A 21,391-nucleotide genomic window follows, 5' to 3' on the forward strand; every position below is an offset into this window, starting at 1 on the left:
TGTTTGAGTGTTTTAATTGCGTGTGTGTTTGTGTGTGTGTGTGTGTGTGTGCACCATGTATACACCTGGTACCTTTGGAGTCCAGAAGAGCTGTCAGCTCACCTGGAACTGCAGTTTCTGCTGGTTGTGATCCACCATGTGGATGCTGGAAACTGAACTCTCATCCTCCATAAGAGCAGCAAGTGAGCCATCTCTCTAGCTGGGTCCTAATTATTTTTTTTGTATAGCTTTATTTTTAGTAGGATTTATTAATTATATACAATAATAGGTTTCATAACATTTTCATACATGTCTCTAATAGTGTAATCATATTCACCTCCAATCACTCCTTTCCCAGCTGTTATTAGCATTGTTTACAGTAACATAGGTGAGTTGTTCCTTACCAGTGAGTGCATGATTGACAAAAATTGCTCCCCCCAGCAATCATTAACTACCTATAGCATTTAGGGAGGGGAGGGCTCATGAGCTACTCCCCCAAAGCAGCTGTTAACTGCTTATAAATTCTCATGGAGGAATGGGCCATGTAATTCTTTTGAGGAACTGCTACATGAATAACAGGGTTTTAGCAGCATTCCTGGCTTCTATCCACTTGATGCTAATAGCCCTTCTTTCTGGGTGCTAGGGATTAAATTTAGGGCTCCACGCATCCTAAGTACATGCTCTATTCCTAAGCCTTCTGCCCCCAGTTCTTACACAAGTATTTCTAAACTCAAGAACTTTTTTTAGGGTTTAAAAGAATAATCCCTGGACAGAAAAATCTTAGTACCTGCCCAGAGGGAGATAGCAGAAAGACAAAAAGCCATGCCTACCACATGGTGGACAAACAGCATTATGGCAGAGAAGAGGAGCTTTAGAGAAAGTGTGAAAAAGCCTGAAGTACTAGAGACAGCACAAAGAAGCTCTGGCCAGTAGCTGAAAAATGACAGTAGAAAGTTACACCCAACAGAACCTCAGAGTGGCTTATAGGGCCTGTCTTGGGGCAGGAATTCTGGAAGGAAAAATACATTATCACATGAACGGGCTTATTATTCCTCCCATCTCAGTAGCTTGGCTTAAGGTGAACCAGCCTTTCTGAGGGGTATTTCCTTGGCCAGGTGATTGACCTGCCCAACTGGATTGTTTTTAAAGAAATTTTTAAAAATTTCTGATTGTGCGTGTGTATGTACACGTAAGTACGGGTGCCTCAGGGGCCAAATGCATTATATCCCCTGCAGCTAGAGTTACAGGCAATTGAGCCATTTGACATAGCTACTAGGAACTGAAGTCTGGCCCTCTGGAAAAATAGTGTTTCTACCTCCTGAACCACCTGTCCACCCCTTTGGATTAATTTATAAGGAGACAATGGCACAATTCCACCCAAAGACAGGTTCCATTCCTTTTATACTTTCGTTTGTTTTTGAGATTACATCATTTCCCCCTTCCATTTCCTCTCTACAAACCCTCCTATATACCTCTTCTTGAGCTTAGGTTTCATTTTTAGCTAGACAGCGAAATCTTTCTCTTTATGGACCCTTCACTGCTACTATAACAGTACTCTGACAAGGTAATCCTGAAATTATTTAGGAAGCAGACCAAGCACATTTTTAGCTTAGTAAAACACTAAAGCACCTCCAGTCACTACTGTGACCAGAGGGTGAAACCCCCTTCTGCCACTTTGTTAAGCAGCCGTTCTCTAGGTGATGAGAGGTTAGCATGTTCTAACAGGTCTCTGGACAGTGTCTAGGGCCTGTTCTTTCCAGTACATCAATGGCCATCCTTTCTAATCACTTTCTCCCAGTGTTTTGTTTAGGGTGTCATTTGGACCTTGGACTTTCACTAATTAGTTTAAAACAGACGACAAAGGGCATAGTATTTAATTCATAAGACATTTGCTTAAGTTACTATGAAAAGTCATGAGCATAAGTGTATATTTATTTGTAGTTACTGAGAAATTATCACACTATTAACACCGCTTCAGTAATCAGATACTAGATTCCTTCAAGGCAGAAATCTGTCCAGTCATTATTTCTGCCAAGTGTTTAGATGATCAAAAGCTGCTGCATGTTGCCACACATATTAATAACTGGTTTTGTTGAGTGGTTCTAAAAAAATGTTGTACTACCTAAAAATGAACAAGAATTTGACAAAACTTCACAGAAACTATTAATGAAGAAGATAGGTTTAATTGCTCTGGGTATGATGGTGTATGCTTGTAATCACAGCACTTGGGACAGTAAGACAGTCTGAAGTTTAAGACCAGCTTGGGTGACACAGAAAATTCCAGGCCAACCTAGAATTAGTAAGACCAGGACCTGTCCTCAGTGCATGTGCTGACTGTTTGGAACCTGGGGCTTATACAGGGACACTTGGCTCAGCCTGGGAGGAGGGGACTGGACCTGCCTGGACTGAGTCTACCAGGTTGATCGCTGTCCTCGGGGGAGGCTTTGCCATGGAGGAGATGGGAATGGGGAGTGGGCTGGGGGGAGAGGGGGAGAATAAGGGAATCCATGCCTGATATGTAAAATTAAATTAAATTATAAAAGAAAATTTAAAAAAAGAGTGGAAGGAAAAAGAGAAAAATGATTTAATTCTATTTTAATAAAATGCATAAAAATAATTTGCAAAATAAAAAAATAAAAATAAGACCCTATCTCAATAAACTAGGAAAAGAAAAAAAATCTGTACTTTTCATGTAGAAAGGAAAGGAAGTCTTAGGAGTGCAATTCTAATACGTGTTTTAAGTTTCTCACAAATCCATTTGACAAAGTATAAATAGTCTTCAACTTCACTAAAAGGTCATGTTCTAAAATTCTGACTGTAAGCTAGCACTTGAATGACACTTAGATCCCTATGCTAATTTCCAAATGCCAGTAATAAACCCACCACTTAGAGTGATGGCCTTTCCAGGGAAAGAATACTGAGGACATTAGCATGGAAGAAAGGAAGAGGTCAATTCTTCTGGATACCAGGTCCCTTAACTACATGAAACACTTATGGGTGAAGAAATACTAGAGTAGTTCTGCTTTATATATGGCTAGCTATATATACAATTTATATTTTTTATTTTTTCAATTTTTATTTTTTCAACTAAACATAAACATATAAGCTACTACTGTTAGATTTCACCTAAATTGAAAATGTGAGTTTAGAGAAAGGATGGAGCCAGAAAGCTTTGTATTATTACAGATCAGTGAGCTTGAACTATTGGGGTCAGCTATCCATACATGATGCTGCGGAAGGTGCTCACAACTTATTCTATGCTCAAAGATTTGCAGACATGTGAGCTACAGTGCATTGTTGAGAGCTCACATACTAGGGTTAGCTTGTCTGGGTTCAAAGTCTAATGCAGCCTTTGCTAGCTAGATATGTTAACATTGGGTAATTTACCTGAGTTTCTTTCCTCATCTTATAATAACAGTTGCGATAATAAAATGTGTCAGGCCTCCTTAATACAATGCCTGCCACATGGTAAATACTCCATAAATGACAGTTATGCTGATTATGAATTTGACTCAATTTGTTATTCCTTAATTTAGAAAGTGAATGCTTTTTTGTGTTTAATGTCTACCTTCAACAATAAATACCTTTGGAGTATGACAGATTTTTGATATTATCTAAGAAAACACAATGGCAACCCAATATGGTAATAACACAGTGACCTTTATTGAGAAGGTCCAAACATCAAAACTGAAGTATTTTTCAGTTCAGTTTGTCGAAATACTTCAGTTTTCCAGCTGGATCTGGGATTATCTGTTTAAAAAGAAAAGGAAATTATTCATTTAAAAAAGCCAAAGTACATTATGAATACTTTAGCATTAATTACCCTCCTGTTGCCTAAAGATGTAACCATTAATTCTGGACACCAAATCAAATTATGTACTATGTTTAGGAAAAACTAGATTTGTCCTACCTACTAATTTCAGCTATCCCAAGAAGCAAATAATATATTTCTCAATGAATTAACATCATCTATATTCAAGCAACCCAAAAGTTATTTACAGCTCTTCTCTTGGCTACTAAGCTTTCATAGCACATTTGGGCCCAACTTAATTTAACACACTGAAAGCATGGCCACAGATTTTTAACATATTTTAAAATGTGTTTGCTGATTAGATGATGTTATACAATAACCTGAAAAGAAGGCAGCGTGTTTACTAAGGATTTATCAAATGAATTTTTAAAGGTATTTCGGGTATTGGGAGTTGAACCCTGCCTGGGTCCTTCAACTGTTAAGAGTGTTAGTACTGAGCTGAATCTAAAGCTCTGTTTACTGCTTTCTTTTTTGAGATAGAACCATGCTGTATTTCCTATTTTAGTTTTGAACTCATGTGTAGCCTAGACAGGCCATGAACTTTTGATCCTCCTACCTCAGCTTCCTAAGTAGCTGGGATTACAGGTTTATATCACCTAGCCTGGCTCAGAATGCAGTGCTTTATAATCTCAAGCTGCAAAGTGAAAAAAAAAGCACAGATAAATAATTCAGTGAATAAATACTCTGAAAGAAAAACTCCTCCAAAGAAAATCTTAGAGGACATGAAGATAATTCATTAATGGTATGTTAAGCACTAGATATATTAAATAATAAATTTCCATAAGGTTCTTATATTTAGTTGATTGTACAGGCTTACACATATAATTACAATTCAGAAACTACTGGTTTAAAAAGCATTTCTCCTTTAAGATAGTAGGCAATTCTGCATGCAGATATATATCAAACCAATTGTGATGAAAAATAACATTGCAGATACATTCTAAGTATTCAGCTCCTGAACAATCAGTGGAAGTTCCCAAGAACATATATATTCACTAGGAAAAGTATTATAGGATAAATATTATACACTTCAGAAAATATGCTACTTATGAGATTAACTTTTAGAGGACATAAACTTCTTGAGAATCTGGTGAAAACCATGGATTTCCAGAAAAATGTACATGTGTTAGTATATATACTGTGTTTAATTTAAGTTGACCAAAATAATTCCATGTGTGTGTTTCTGGGGTTAGTCATTCTTGACACACATTTACTATATGACAACTATTTAAACTATTAGCCAGACAGTATGCATTAACAAACTAGATAACTAATGTCCCCTGTCTTCAGACTTATATTCTGCCATCTTTATACTGGTAAATGTTTTCAAAAACAGGCTGATGGGATAGTAAATGGGGCTGGTATACGGTGCTGTGGAAAGACTTTCAAGATGACATCTAGCTGAAATATGAGTGAAGAGGAGGAGCCAGCCAACCACACAGAGGCAATGCAGAAAGAACATCAAAGGCTCAGTGATAAAAGCCTTGCAAACCTGATGATCTCTGGAACCCTCATAAAGGTGGAAGGGGAGCAGACTCTACAAGCTGTCCTCTGCCATCCACATGGTGGCATGCACAGCCCCCATCATATAAACATACAATGCACAGTAATATGTTTTTAAGAAAAAACTGCAAAGGCAAAGCTCTAATGTAGGATCCATGTTCAAAAAAGAGAAAGGAGTACATCTGAAGGTAAAACATGACCTACCACCCTTGACTATCTCTGGCTAATGGTACTTCTATTTTAAGAAAATTTCTTCCTTCTTTCCTCTAGTATTTTTCCCTAACTACTGTTTGATTTTCAGAAGATTAAAAACTTGAAAGATTTCAGATATTATTTAAGAAAAGGTTCATTCAAGTTTCCAAATCATTCTATTCAAAGGTTACTTCAAGGACTGCTCATAAAGTGTACCAGTAAGGGAGGAAGTGTATTTGTTTGAATCTTTTCTTTCTTTAAATGACAGGGAGTAGACCATTAGCTTCAGTGTTCATTAAAACCAGATTTTCTTCAAAGCTTTCTCCTATGCAGAGACATTGGCTCAGGACTGTTTTCTTGGCTCACAATACAGGAAGAAATTCCATACACAGCCTCTAAGTTTATTCTCCTACATCTCTACCTTGCCCTTTTGGTTTCTCCTTTTTTTAAACAGTGTATTTCTCTGGACAGTTAGCTTTAAAATTCACAATATTATCCATATTATGACTTCTCTGAATTTAGCTACTCCCCCGCCAGCCCAAGGAATGTCTGCAGTCTGATTTCTGCTTAACAATGTTTACTTCATTTTGGAAATCAGGACAGTCTGATTAAAGTTGGCATACATTTTTGGCTCTGGCCATGCCTTTAACAACAAGATCAACATGACTTACTGTTTCACTACCAGGTTTCCAGCCAGCAGGGCAGACTAAAAGGAACAAAAATAAGAAAAAGGCAGTTAAAAACAGTTTAATTTTCTTAAGCAACTCCTGAATCTGTTTCCATATGAAAGAAAAAAATCATATTAAACATTTCCAGACTATCAAGCACTTGGATACTGTTAGCTTGTCTGCTAACACTAAAGAATTTTATTCCTGGAGTTTATTAGGAGGCAGCTTATCTATTTTAATTTTACCAATTATACTTGCTTGCAGTTACAATATGAAAAATAAATTGGTATCTATAATAAAATTGGAAGATCTGGGAATCTGATGAACTAAAAGGTCTAGGTGAGGCATCCTCTTGAGTTTACATACATGATCAATAAGATTATCTGGCTTATATACTGCTAAGTTGTGTGCTACTGCCAAGGTGTGCTGTTTGTTAACAGACTTTAGAAAAGTGCTGAGTCAGGGACTGAGCTATATTTTCTATACTCCCAAATTTAGCCAAATTATACATTTTTGGGGTACAGAGTATGGTTGATATATGCCTACATTGTAGGATTATTGGATCAAAATAACAAACCTGTCTATCATCTCCCATAAATCATTGTTTTTGAAGTAATACTTAAAATCTACTCTCAGGGGCTGGAGAGCTGGCCTAGTGCTTGAGTGCATACTGCTCTTCAGAGAACCTGAGTTTGGTTCCCAGCATCTATATTGGGTAGTTTATAACCAGCTATAACTTTGACTCCAGGGGATGTGATTTTTGGCCCCTGCAGGCATCTGGACATACTCTCACACAGACATATTAACTAATACAAACACGTATTTTAAAAAGATCTATTCTCAATAATTACTGTTTAATTATGTTTTTTTGAGACAGAGTCTCACTGTAGCTGTGGCTGGCTTGGAACTCACTATGTAGATCTGGCTGGCCTTGAATTTACAGAGATCCACCTCTCTCTACCTCCTGGGTGCTAGGATTAAAGGTCTGACCTACCACACTCAATTGAGCAATTACATTTTAAAGGTATATAGAACATTTCTACCTTAGCAAAATTTTACTTTTTTCTATTTAGCTACCACTGAAACTTGAGAAGAATGGAATGCTTAGATTATTGATGTGATACTGAATAATCCTAAGGATTACATTAACTTAAAAAGTTAAATCAGAATGGCCATTCTAACAAGTTCACTGAGATGTAGAGTTTGGGACTGGGCAAGTATTTAAGCAATGTCTTAGGGTTTCTACTGCTGTGATTAAATGCTATGAGCATAAGAAACTTGGGGAGGAAGGGTTTATTCCACTTACACATCACAGTCCATCTTGGAAGGAAGTCAAGGCAGGAAGTTAAGGCAAGAACTAAAGCAGCAGCCATGGAAGAGTGATGTACTGGCTTGTTCCCATGGCTTGCTCAACTTGCTTTTTTTAATAGCACCCAGGATTACCTGCTTAAGGGTGGCACTACTATCGTTTAGTTGGGCACTCCAACATCAATCATTTATCAAGACAATACCCCAGAAATTTACCTACAGGCCAGCCTGACGGCAGCACTTTCTTAAGTGAGTTCATTACAATACAGTAATATAATAACTAAACAGCTAAATATAATAATGAAACATAAAAACACAACCTATATTACTAAATATTGTCATATTGGTACTACATTTTTTATCGAACTATAATTTTAAAAATTCTAGGAGAAACTTTTTTGAGTTTATCCAAAGGGACTATGCAAATAAGGAATGTTTTTATATCTTGCTACAGTAAGCAGAAGATAGTAGTGATATTTTGATAAAACATTTAAATTAACAATTTTGCTTGCTAAAAGAAATCTACTGAGCCGGGCGGTGGTGGCGCACGCCTTTAATCCCAGCACTTGGGAGGCAGAGCCAGGCGGATCGCTGTGAGTTCGAGGCCAGCCTGGGCTACCAAGTGAGCTCCAGGAAAGGCGCAAAGCTACACAGAGAAACCCTGTCTCGAAAAACCAAAAAAGAAATCTACTAAAATGAGAACCATAATCAGAATATGTTGGAAGCATTCAAATTACATTTGGGATAAGAAATTAAATTATGCCTCTGTCCACCCCCCACCCCCGACAACACACACTAAAAAACAAAAAAAAAGATGGGTAGGAGGTCATAAGCCCTATAAGGGATCCTTGCTGTTGTTTTACTCCATGGACATGCTGTCTTATAGCCTTCTAACAATGTCTCACGTTTGTACAAAAAGATAGTGCAGCTCTCAGCCTTCATCTGAAAAACTATTTTTTGCAATGGATGTAATTAATGTTAAGATTCATAATTGGTCAAAGTGCTGAGAATAAGTGACTGTTAAGTACTTGGCCCTAAAGAAGACATCTATATCTCTATGGCTCAGGGAACATCTTGGCAGATGAACAGAGGATGAGGAGGAATATTAGGAAACTATGTCATCTGGACATGACAGTTGTACTCATGTTCACAGCAGTTATGGTTACCTGTACAAGACTGGGCATGTCAACATTCTTTCATGGATAAGGGGAGGGGAGCATAGGCCCCACTCCTCATTGAAGCATTCAATGGGGGGTATCATTTTCTTCAGTGATATAGCTACTAATAAGTTGCCCATGATCCAGAAAATAACCCCACCCCCAGTCATGTTCATGCAAGCAACCCTAATTAAGCTCAATGGGTCACCACCAATAAAACCACAAAAGTAGGAGGGAGCTTGGTAGAAAGGAGAAGAGTTTTGGTGGGAGAAATAGATAAAAGGGTAATGAGGAATGAAAAAGACCAAATTCATTATAAAAACATATATGACATTGTCAAATAAAAAAATAAAGTTTAAAAAAAAAGAAGAGTAAAAGAAGGGTACCTTCTCCATGCTTGTCAGTGTACTGGAATGCTTGAACCAAACGCAGTGTCTCGTCCACTGATCTACCCACAGGAAGGTCATTCAGAGTAATCTGCCTTAGGACTCCTTTGTCATCAATAATAAAGAGGCCTCTGTAAAGCACAGGGATGGTAAAGGTGATTCCATTGCTTCCCAGTTAAGGTAAGTATTCTGCTATATAGTCACCAGTACTACTCTTTGCCACATAAACTCCTATCCTCCAAATTATATACGTTTGGATTAGCACTGTTAAATCGTAGTTTGAAAATTTTGTTTTGAGGAACTGGGGAGTTGGCTTAGCAGTTTAAAGCACATACTATACTTCCAGAAGACCCAAGTTCTATTCCCAGCCTCCACTTCAGGCAGCTCATAACTGCCTTTAACTCCCTTCCAGGTAACTGATGCCTCTCTCTGAAGGCACATATCCACACACAGACATACACACATACAGTTAATTTTAAAAACCTGTTTTGGGATTTTGTTTGGGATTTAAGTAGGGTGGTTTATACGATCATGGGCACCTTACCAGTGGCTGGAAGAAACAACCATTAACTGCCTAAAGATACACAGATCCCTGTTTTGGGATGAGGGGTTCCTCCCATCTTTCAGGATTTATAAGCAAGCAGTAGAGGAGCTTAATGCCTCCTCTGTGTATCTTTAGGCAGTTAATGGTTGTTTCTTTCAGCCACTGGTAAGGTGCTCATGATCCTATAAACCACCCTACTTAAATTCACTGGGCTACACATATATGCATAAAGGACATCAAAGTAGAAGGATAATTAGGAGAGGAGCAGCAGGAATGGGACAAGAGTGGATAATGGGGAGTAAAATGTGATTAAGATACAGTCACTATCTACATGTATAAAAATATAATGAAATCCAGTATTATGTATAATTAATGTATGTTTTAAAAACTTAATCTATCTGGTGGCTTATTCCCAGCATCGAGGAAGCAAAGGCAAACAGATCTTTGTGAGTTGGTGGTCAGCCAATTCCAGGCTAGTCAAGGCTCCATAAATTTGTTTCAGAAAACAATAAACAAACAATCCCTCCCTCTGAAGGAGAAAAAAACCCTTCATCTGACTTTAAATAATCCAAGCACTTGGGGAGGCAGAGGCAGGATAATTAGGAGATCAAGGTCATCGTTAACTATGTAGTTCAAATCAAAGCCAGAGCGGGCTAAGACCCTATCTAAAAAAAGAAAAAGCTATTAATCAAAATAAAAGGGCAAATTCAGTATTAGGTAATATTACTTGGTTAACGTTCAACAACTTTTAACTTTTTAAGGCTAAAATTGCCCTTTTTTATCAAATAATTCTATTTGTATTTACTAGCTCATGTAAAAGCTGTCAGCCTGGTCTACAGAGTGAGTTCTGGGACAGTCAGAGCTATACTGTCTCAAACAATCAAAAACCAAAAAAGCTGAAAAGGCTGCTGGGTGAGAACTGCCTTAGTCTTTCCAAAGGTAGTTTTGCAAAGCACTAAGGACACAGTAGAAAAACATTACTAGAGCCATTTCAGAAAAAAGGAAAAAAGAGTGAAGAGGTTAGGAAACCCAGATACAAGTCTGGTCTCTCCTATTAACTTATTCTATAACTGACTAAATTCATAGAAATCCACACATCTGCTACTTTTATCTGTAAATAGAGGGGCTATCAAAGCCCTCAAGCTCTAACAGTGTGCAACTCTAGATTAAATAGGTCATCAACAGTTTAAAGACTGTAACATTCCTGCAAATAGCGCAAAATAGTATTTTTGATCAAAATATCTATCTCCTAACTCAGAAGTACCACATATTTCTAGGAAGATTATACTTGTACTTAGATTTTTCAAAATGTTAACCAAAGAAGGGTACCTAAGAGTATGGCCTGAGTCCTCAAGGTATACACCGTAGTCCTTTGAGATCTGATGGTTCAGGTCCGAAAGAAGTGGAATTCTTATTGGCCCCAGTCCTCCCTGTCTTCGAGGGGTATTAATCCTGTAATAGAAGACTTCATCTCTCAGTGATAAGTGACATATTAAAAATCAACTCTTTCCGCACATGAAAGTACATAAAACTCATCTATCTATCTATCTATCTATCTATCTATCTATCTATCTATCTATCTATCTATCTATCTATCTATCCATCCATCCCCTTTATAACAAAAGCAGACTACTGGGTAGTATATCACATCCTAGAAGTACTAAATGTTGATACACATGACATTTTAATGTACAAAATACCATATTTTACTGATCTCTACTGATAGACATCAAACCGATTGCATTTTTCTTTTATAAACATTGCTGAAAGCATCCTATATGCTCATCCTTCTGTACTTCTCTGTCACCTACCTTCTAGAAGTAAAATTGATAGGGTGTATAGTTTAGGTATGCAAAATAGGATAACTGGCTGACCTCCAACTCACAGAGATCTATTTGCCTCTGCTTCCCCAGTGCTGGGACTAAAGACATGGGCCACATGCTCAGAAAGACTTAGGATTTTTTAAGTTTTTTAAACATACATTAATTATATATAATACTGGATTTCATTATAATAAAAGGGTGTGTCTTAAGTCTTAGAACAGATCACAAGACAAAGCCTTGAAAGAGAGGTGGGATGCAATGAGAAGATCTTTAACTGCTCTGCAAGGCCAAGAAATACAAACTCCATGGGAAGCAATGAGGGAACTTAGTCACAATCTCAAATCCATCAATCTTCAGATTTAAGTATCTGTAACATGAAATTATAGCACTTGGGCACTGTTAACCCATGGAATGACACTGACATAGCAGCAAAATTAAAACAGAAACAAAAATACTGCTCTGGAGGTCTGCAGCCCCAGTTCTGATACCTAAGTAGAAACCTTGGCTAGTATTAGTATAAAAGTTATCTAGTTAAGAACACAACCCCCAGATTCCCATAGAAAAGGACACTGGAGGGCTGGAGAGATGGCTCAGTGGTTAAGAGCACTGTCTGCTCTTCCAGAGGTCCTGAGTTCAATTCCCAGCAACCACATGGTGGCTTACAATAACCTATAGTGGGATGCAATGCCCTCTTCTGGCATGCAGGTATACGTGCAGATAGAGCACTCCTATATAGATAAATAAATCTGAAAAAAAGAAAAAAGAAAAATACATCTAAATCATTTGGAATGGTATAACTTTTTCATTAGATAACAAGATAAAGCAAATGAACATGTAGATATAATGTTCTTATATAATTACCAATATATATTGGTCATCAGGATATATATTGTAAGTCTCAGACCAACTGGATTTTGTCCTATATACTTGAACATTTTAATGTGTCTATTGTCCAAATGCCATTCTTTCACACCTCTATTAACACCGAGGGTTTTTTTCCCAATGTTAGCCAATGAGACAGGGAAAAATGGCATGTCTTGTCCTTTTAATTTGCAGTTCTTTGCAGCTTGTTAGGTGAAATATCTTCTCATGATAATACATTTTTATAAGTTACTTTTTTAGACTAAATTTTTGTTTTTGTATTTTGAGACAGGATCTTTCTTTGTAGCCTGCACTGACCTTGATTCATAGAGATCCTTCTATTTTAGCCACAGTAGTCTAAAATTAATTTTTAAAAATTACTGCTTTTTGAAAACTATAAAAGCTCATGATTGAACATTGACAACTATGTAACAGAAGTGTTTTAATTTTTTGTCACATTAAGGATACCCAAATAATTATATTATAATAATTATTATAATATTACCATATTAAGAGCTATCTGCACATGACTAAGAAGTAAATCTACTCATTTTATCCCAGACTTAAGGCAAAACACTGACCAGGCCAAGTGGGTAAACTGAGAGTCGACCGAGCATGCCACCACTTCAGTATTTATAGATCTGAATTCTTCAATTCGGTCACCAAAAGCGATGATTTCAGTTGGACACACAAAGGTGCTGAAAGTTGAAAAAGGAAAACAAGTCAGTAGTCTCAAAATAAGCACACATCTGAACTTTCAAACGCGTTTTGGCTTACTACAGACACTTCTGAGTATATAAAAACACACCTTAAGGACAGCTGATAGATGAGTTTTCTCCAAGTGAAATTCTAAGACAGCATTTAATATTTTAAAGGAATTTCTAGTTCTCAATTGCATTTCAACAAATTTCCTTCTTATAATTCAATTGATTAGTATGGGACCAATGTTTCCTTCATCCTCACAGCAGCACCCCCATTTCATCAATTTATTAGTTGCTTTTTGTAACCCCCCAAAAATTTAAATAGAAAAAAATAAGAGGTTGTGATAACTAATTCTTTTGTTTGTTTGTTGCTTTTGATTCTTGTCATGAGTAAGGCATTCTCAGAATTGTATGTTTCAAAATAAACTCCTTGATGTAACTACAAGACAATTTACAATTGACTTTACAGCCATCCAAATAATGCTGTCAGAATTGAAGAACCTCACAATAAAAATTAATATATATATATATTATATATATATGTATATCTCAAAGATATTAATATTAAAATGTTCAAATCTCAGGAAAATATGATATAGCAAATAAAAATAGCAAAGCCTTTATAGTAAACAGAATCATGTATTAACTCTTACATTAACTACTTGCTAAAATATTATTAATCTATTTTCTTGTCTTTAGGACTCAAATATATGGTAGATATTACCTTCCTCCTCTCTGAAACATCAGTTGAAAAACAAATTCTGTTTGTTGTTCTTAGATAGCAAATGACAAAGACTGGCATTTTACTAGTATTTACTTGCATGTATCACTTACAAATCGAGTGGGTAGAAGAAAAAAACCAAGTATTTCCCACGATAGTCAGTCAGTTTGAGCTCCTTGAATTCTCCGTTTATCACAGCTGTTCCTTCCCAATACGGTGCTGGCTTGGAAACTAAGAAAGAAAAACATAATGTTCTATAACACTAAGATAGTTGTTAAAATGGCAAAGGACAGCTTTAAATAAACACTAAAAATTGGGGCTTCTAAAGCTTTGGACTTTGTTGGCAGTCTGGAAGCTTAGACTTCTGAGAACTTAGAACAATAACTCACTGTTAGAGAATATAAGATACATAGAATTACAAAGGAAACCAATTACCCTGAAATGCAAGTATAAGCATTTAAAAAGTTGGTGATGTAGTAATAGCTGTGTGTTCATTCACAACACCTTCAAGGTACAAAATGTGGGAGTTATCCTATAACTCTGCCAGGTAACACTGACAGGATCCCGCAATAGCTATCCTATAGCATGAAAATCTCTGTCTCAATGGGCAACAGGTACAAGTAAGTATTTCTTGAATGAGTGTGAGTTTTTGCTTATATAATAGAAGGAAATGCTAAATACATATAGTATAGGAAGTGAAAATACATATGGGATTTTTCCTGGTTACTATAATTATTAACACACATAAATTCAACGAAATAAAAATGTTTCTGCCTATGCCCATAAAGTCTTACATCTTATCCTTGTACTAAATACTGGCTATTTTACTTCAGCCCCTCTAAGTTATCCCAGATCATGAAAAAGGAGACACCCCCCCCAGCACCCCCACCACCACTTACTCCACTTGAAACAGGTTTCAAGTGACCTGAAGCAAATTCAATAGTGCTGCTGTCCTGTAAGGGCATGCTGTAACTCTAGCTAGCACCCTTTGATAATTCTGTCCCTTCTTGCTGTTGACACATTCAAATAACACTTTCAAAACCATTACATATACTAAGATCAATACTTGCCTCCAAGTTGAACTAAAGTTTCTAGACTCAAACCTTATACTTCTGTGTAAAAGCCAGCACTAACAGTTGCTCTACAGAGACAAATTGAAGATGAATTTCCTTGTGAAGTTTATAACATGTGATTTCTTACCTTGAGTCAGAACTACCTAATATAAGTAATCCTGATCTTTTTTTTTTTTTTTTGGTTTTTCGAGACAGGGTTTCTCTGTGTAGCTTTGTGCCTTTCCTGGAACTCACTTGGTAACCCAGGCTGGCCTCGAACTCACAGAGATCCGCCTGCCTCTGCCTCCCGAGTGCTGGGATTAAAGGCGTGCGCCACCACCGCCCGGCACAATAATCCTGATCTTATTAAGAAAGGCCAGAAGATAAAATTAGAAATCTGCTAACGTTTGTATATTTTATATTCACTACTTCAAATGCTTAAATAAGAAAGAGGTTATAATAATTGTAATAATCTGTTATGACACTTCTTAAGAATTTTACATGTACAAAAAACCATGTCAGGAAAATAAATCTTGTTCTGAAAATTGATGTTTGCAAATTTTTGGTTTTGATGTAGTAATTGAAATTACTTTGCTAAGATTTTTAAATACAATTCCAAAAGCAGCCCTCTCTATCTATTAAAAAACAAAATGAAACAAAAAAACATGGTGATGCACACCTTTAACCCCAGCATTCAAGAGGCAGAAGCAAGTGGACCTCTGTGAGTTCGAAGCTAGCCTGATCTACATAGTGAGTTCTAGGACAGCCAGGGTTACATGGAGAGATCCTGTCTCAACAAAACAAACAGCAATGTCTTAAATATGCATTAGCATAAGGATTCTGGTAAACAGAGAGAAGAATAACGAATACAATTTAAATCCCTTGTCTCTCTATCATCAGTTGAACTACTGTTAACATTTTGATCTTTCCTACATTTTCCAAACACAAATCTGGATCATGGTGCATCCTCATCTTTTCCTCCCATTGAAAATGTAAATTATGACATTTTTCATGTTATTAAAATGACCTGAAAATATAACCTTAAATGCTCTATAATATTTCCTTTATGAGTAAAAATCCTCATTTTCTCCAATTCTAGATCAGCTTGTATATGACATAGATATGCAACAACTATATAAAAATTTGAAATATTTTTGGTAAACAGAAAGCTATTATAACTACTAGTTTTTCTTTTTTACTTCCAAATACGGCTTTGGAATGGCTTTATTTCCAATAGGAAGTATATTGGAATAAACACATTTCAGACTATCTTCCTCAGGCAAGTGAAATCAATGAGACTTGGAAATATTATTGTTTTTTTTTTTAAAGCAAAACTGGCTTTCTAAAAACAATCTCAAAGTAGTTAACTTGTACTATGAAACCGCAAATGATTAAGGGGGTAAAATAGCTTTTCTCATTCATTACATGTGGTAGCGACATCGTATTATCTCTGGAGGTTCCTAACTGTGAAGTAGCCCGGTATGATGAGGCAAATTTGTAGTCCCAGCTCTCTGCAAGCTGAAGTAGGAGTCTGAAGCCATTCTGTCAGATCTGTCCAGGCCCTATGCTCAAAAAGCAGACTGCAAACTGTCAAGTATAACTATTTTTTACTGAATACTAGGACATAATGTGCTGCAACAGCCAAAATTCAAACATACACCTACTGAATGTCAAATAATCCCCAGGAAAAGTGGGTTTGGGAAAAGCAAAAAAGACAGGGAGGGCCTTTGTCTGGATGCCCTGGTCACTTCTTTTTGGCAATCTTAATATCCAGATGCAGCAGGCCTCAACTTTCACAGTATCTACTTAGTCTGACGTGTCTTTTCTGAGTAGCAACTAGCTTCAAACACTGGACAGAAAGACAAATATTGAAAAGCGCAGTTGGCAGGACACCATCAACCTAATTGTGCCACTGCCACCCCCAACCCCAGTTTCCCTCCAAAATACTCGATATAATAAAGTCTTCATTCTTTTTGAAACATCAATACCCACTAACTCTACAAATTTTTGGGAAATGAATTTCAATAAGAATCTTTGTATGGTATGAAAAAGTTTGACCTTCTGAACATTCTGTTTAGCCACTTTTCTGTTTAATCAAACTTTCTGTGAATCATTATTCAACTTATCAATGCACTTTCTTCCCTGAAAAAAGCAGGACTGCTGCAGGCATTTTCGGATATTTAAGGAAGTCTTTTAGTTTGCACAACATCCTCTACGCCTGTGAGCCCGGGACTAGGAACACCCCGATTTGTGGCTTTAGGGGTAACCGCTACCTCTCCCGAAATCTGGTCGGAGGAAACCATCTCTTTCTTCATACCAAGAATCTACCAACATCCTCACACCCACAAAGGCAACTGGGTGGACCCAGAGCAGCCTTGGGGGTGCGGCCCAACTCCAGCCCCACCCTTTCATAGCATCCACGACAAGGGTCTAAGTATCCCCGAGTTCTGCCCCATACACCCAACCTCCGCAGGGCACCACCTACTCTTGGCTTTGCTTAGATGCAGAGAGTGATCTGCGACCGAAACCCGGGACACCTCTCCCGGGTACACTTGTCCACCAGCATAGAAGTGGCACTCATTTTCGCGGGTCCGGAACCGCTCGTCGGTCTCCAAGCCCTGCAGAGCTTCGGTCCGCAATAGGAACAGCAGCAGACAGGGCAGGAACAGCACCACCTTTTGAGTCCAGCGACGGGACGGAGTCGTCGCGTCCAGCAGCTTGGACCGCGCCTCCATGACCGAGCGAGCGCGAAAACACGTCCCTCAGAGAAAGCTCGGAGTCCCCCGCCGCCGTCAAGAGGCTAAAACGGCGCGCTAGAGACCGCGCGAACCAGGGCGCGGCCTCGCGAGACTTGCTCCGCCCCACTCCGCCCCCCCCCGCCACGTGGGCGCAGGCCCCGCCCCTCCCCCCAACGCGCTTCTGCGCCTGCGCCTGCGCCATAGAGCGGACCAAGCTGAAAGTGTTTTCCCAACTTATCAAAAGCCGCTTGCAGAGGTGGGTGGTGACTTTCTCCAGAGCTCTGGCGACCAAAGTCCTTGCAGGTGTGCTTCCATGTCCATCTCTATAACAGACCTTCCCTCCCCCCTCACTCCATCTCTTCAGAAGTTCAACATAACCTATGTGCCTGTGGAGGACTTGTAATAGGTACTATTTATTGTTTTGAGACAGGAGTCCTGGCTGTCCTGGACCTCTGTAGACTAGGCTGGCCTCGAACTCACAGAGATTCCCCTGCCTCTGCCTCCCGAGTGCTGGGATTAAAGGCGCGCGACCACCATCGCCTGGCTGCAATTTATACTTATAATGAAAGTCACCTTCATACATTTTGTTGTTTTTGAGAGATTATATTTGCGTGCACTTAGGGTACCAGTGTGATGAATTTAACGTGGTGTGTATTCACCACTCCATTTTCCAGTCAAGACGTGAAAAGTTGTAAGAAACTCCTTCTAGTGTGGTACAAAAGCACACTTACCCATTTAACCACCTAACCCTCTCCCTCTGTTGCATTGCCTCTCCTACAGATGATATATTACAGCATGCCCTGCCACCATTTTTTTGTGATTGCCTGGCGCCTAGAGGCAGTCCCTCCATTTTAGCTTGTCAAAGACTGAATTGTGATGTTACCTGTCAGCTCACATGACCTAGCGCTGCCTTCATGCACTCCTAACCACAACTCTATTTTAGACCCTGCTGGTCCTTCTATTAACATCTTTTTAAAAATTATTATTATTGTTGTTATTAATTATTATTATTTTGGTTTTTCAAGACAGCGTTTCTCTATGTAACAGTTCTGGCTGTTCTGGAACTCACTTTGTAGACCAGACTGGCCTTGAACTCACAGATATCCACCTGCCATTTTATTTTATTTTAATTGGTGTTTTGTCTGTATGTGTGACTATGTATCGTGTGTGTGCCTGGGGCTCATAGAGGCTAGAGGATTGCATTGAAACATCCCCTAAACTGGAGCTTCAGAGAGTTGTGAGCTGCCATGAGAGTGCTGGGAATCAAACCCTTGTCCTTTGGGAGAGCAGCCAGCACTCTTTACTGAGCCATCTCTCCAGCCCCCTAATTCCATCTTTAATACAAAAATTTTGACTCTGGACCATTATTGTGTCTGGTCTCCCTTCCTCTACCCATGTTTGACCCATTAATCCTTTCACATCATACTTTCCCAATGCACAATTGACATGCATTATATTACTCTATTCGTCTAGTATTCTTTTCCCTGCAGTGTCATCTATTAATGTAGTTCCATGATTTTCCTCTCTAGACATAGCCTTTTTTCAGTTTGGTGAAAACCCCGAGATAAAGGGGTCTAATCTGAAAAGCGGTATGTCCTGTCAATCTTTCTCTTCGAGCAGGAATTATAGGACAAACAGATAGTTTGGTGACTTAAGTGTGTCCCAAGTGTGTATGTTTTAAAAATCAAATGTGGTGCATGCAGGGGTGTGGGGGGTGTGGGGGGTGGTGGTGGTGGTGGTAGAAATGCTCAGTCTTAAAGCATATGTCCAGGAGATTCTGGGTTCAGTTCCCAGAAGCTTCACTGTTCAGCTCCCGGCCCCCATCTTTGGGCTGAGAGGAGAATATACTTACTCATAACAGTTTCCTGTAGCTCTTCACTTTCTGGAGGTCCATAGATGATAGGTCTCTGACGTAGTAGCTCTCGCTCCCATTCTTCTCCTTCCCTAGCCTCCTGCTCAACATGGAATGGAAATGGGATCCTGGGGGCTCGGATTTGAGTCCCAGAGACTCGACTAAGGCCTATGCCCCATCTGGGGCGGCTGCGGTGATCCATGACTGTAAAACAGCCACTAGCCTTAATGAATTCTAGGCCCTGAGTTGGGCCCCTTAGTTTGAATTAAAAAAAAAAGCTGGGAGAGAGTGATATATCCCTACACCTGTTTGCCCTAGGCTGAGCTGAGGTGACCCAGTTGGTAGCAGGGACTGCTCACCAGCTGGGCCCCAGTAAAGCCCCTGCCCACTGGGGAGAGTGGCCAGGTTAGCCACCTCCCTGCCACCTACTCCGTGTCCCTCAGTTGCTCTGAAATCTCTTGGTAGCTGGCATTCTGAGTGTCACTTGCTCTGAGGCCTTTCAGCCAATGATATTTGAGCAGACATTATGATGTCATAGTAGCATCCACCAGGAAGCTTGAAGTGGGGGCCTTTAAGCCCCTCCCCCCTTAAGGCCACCCTTACCCTCAAGGCCCCTACCATCCAGCTAGAGTCAGTTACTCATTAAAAATGAAATACCATCACACACGAGGGGGTGGTTCTAAATATCACAGATATTAATCAATGGTCACCTAAGTCTATATATTAACTTGATTTGCCCACACACGGTTTTTTACTTCTAAAGCGGCCCTACATAGTACTGACACTGTGAGAAAAGTGTATATCTTTTCGTGATTTGCAAAGTTGCAATATATCCTGTGGAATCTGTATCTGATATTGTTGTGGGTACATTTACAGGTTCCACTATGGATCTCAGAGTGCAGGCTCTAATCATGTCCAGTTTCTTCCCTCTGCCTAGTAACTTAAATAATTTCTCAGTTACTGCACCAGGCTTTTTGTGGTCTACACATGTGTTGGAGTCCTTTTAGCTCTCTGGATGAACTACATAGGTACTTCTCCACATGTTCAACATTTGTTTCTGGAAACACTGATTTGGGTTGTTATTGTTGTTTGCTGGTGGTTCAGGTTGTATCCACAGCTGCCCTTTTATTGTTTATTTTATTGTTCCTTATTGTCATAAGCTCCATCCTCAGCCTCTAGAGTTTACTAGTTAGATACTCATTCCTGTAATCCTTAGCTTAAAGGGGACAGAGGCCATGCTTTCTGACTCTTTTCATCATTTTGTGGAGGTAATGGGGGAAGGAAAATAAAGACATGACTACTCCAAGGCATGGTTGAGGTGAAGGTTTTTATTGTAGATATGAGGGAGAGAACAACCAGAGGCATCTGGAAGAGTCCAGACTGAAGCAGGCCATGTAAGGAGATGGGGGAGAGCCAGAGAGGAGCAAGAGAGGAGACTAGGAGAGAGTGTTAGGGTCCTGGAGAAGTCCCACAAAAGACCACTATCCACATATACAATCAACAAGAGTGTTTATTTTTCCAGTATACCAGAGCTGTCTATCCCACACAAACGCAAGATGGCAATGTGTTGGGGAATATTATTTTCAGGTGTGTTACTTTTGCTTGTGTTGCACTTGTTTAACTCTGTGAAGCTGTGTTACTGTGTCTGTGTAAAACAACTGATAGTCTAATACAGAACTGGCCAATAGCAAGGCAGGAGAGAGAAATAGGCGGGGCTGGCAGGCAGAGAGGATAAATAGAAGGAGAAATCTGGGAGGAGAGATTGAGCAGCCAGAGAAGGAGGAGGACTCCAGGGACCAACCACCCAGCTATATAACCAGCAACAGAGTAAGATTTACAGAAGTAAGAGAACGGGAAAAGCCCAGAAGCAAAAGATAGACTGGATAAGTTAAGGAAAACTGGAAAGAAACTAAACTGGGCATTCATAAGTAAGAATAAGCCTCCATGTGTGGTTTATTTGGGAGCTGGGTGGCAGGCCTCACAAAAGAGAAAAAACAATTAACAACTGTTACAACTCTGAGAGAGATGTGTGAACTCCTTTTAAGAATAGCTAAGGGGAGTCGTAAGGCTGTTAGGTAACTTTAGACATGATTGG

General features: G+C 39.0%; 1 protein-coding gene across 5 annotated transcripts; it reads right to left on the reverse strand.

The window, feature by feature from the left end:
- Positions 1 to 3,618: 3,618 nt before the first annotated feature.
- Positions 3,619 to 19,746, reverse strand: Prdx4 (peroxiredoxin 4). Of its 5 annotated transcripts, none has more exons than XM_076562840.1 (8): positions 19,297 to 19,746; positions 13,768 to 13,885; positions 12,814 to 12,930; positions 10,878 to 11,000; positions 9,005 to 9,135; positions 6,157 to 6,191; positions 4,347 to 4,424; positions 3,619 to 3,729 (listed from the first exon to the last, which is right to left on the reverse strand). In XM_076562840.1, exons 1-7 carry the CDS (start codon positions 19,496 to 19,498, stop codon positions 4,383 to 4,385), a joined length of 768 nt encoding a protein of 255 aa, XP_076418955.1. In that variant the 5' UTR covers positions 19,499 to 19,746; the 3' UTR covers positions 3,619 to 3,729; positions 4,347 to 4,382. The 5 variants fall into 5 exon arrangements, with proteins under 5 accessions (XP_076418955.1, XP_015847651.1, XP_042124829.1 ...); XM_015992165.2 differs by lacking the exon at positions 19,297 to 19,746 and adding an exon at positions 17,192 to 17,574; XM_042268895.2 differs by lacking the exon at positions 4,347 to 4,424.
- Between the last annotated feature and the right edge of the window lie 1,645 nt (positions 19,747 to 21,391).

Source organism: Peromyscus maniculatus, chromosome X (assembly GCF_049852395.1).
Source record: "Peromyscus maniculatus bairdii isolate BWxNUB_F1_BW_parent chromosome X, HU_Pman_BW_mat_3.1, whole genome shotgun sequence".
Lineage (NCBI taxonomy): Eukaryota > Metazoa > Chordata > Mammalia > Rodentia > Cricetidae > Peromyscus > Peromyscus maniculatus.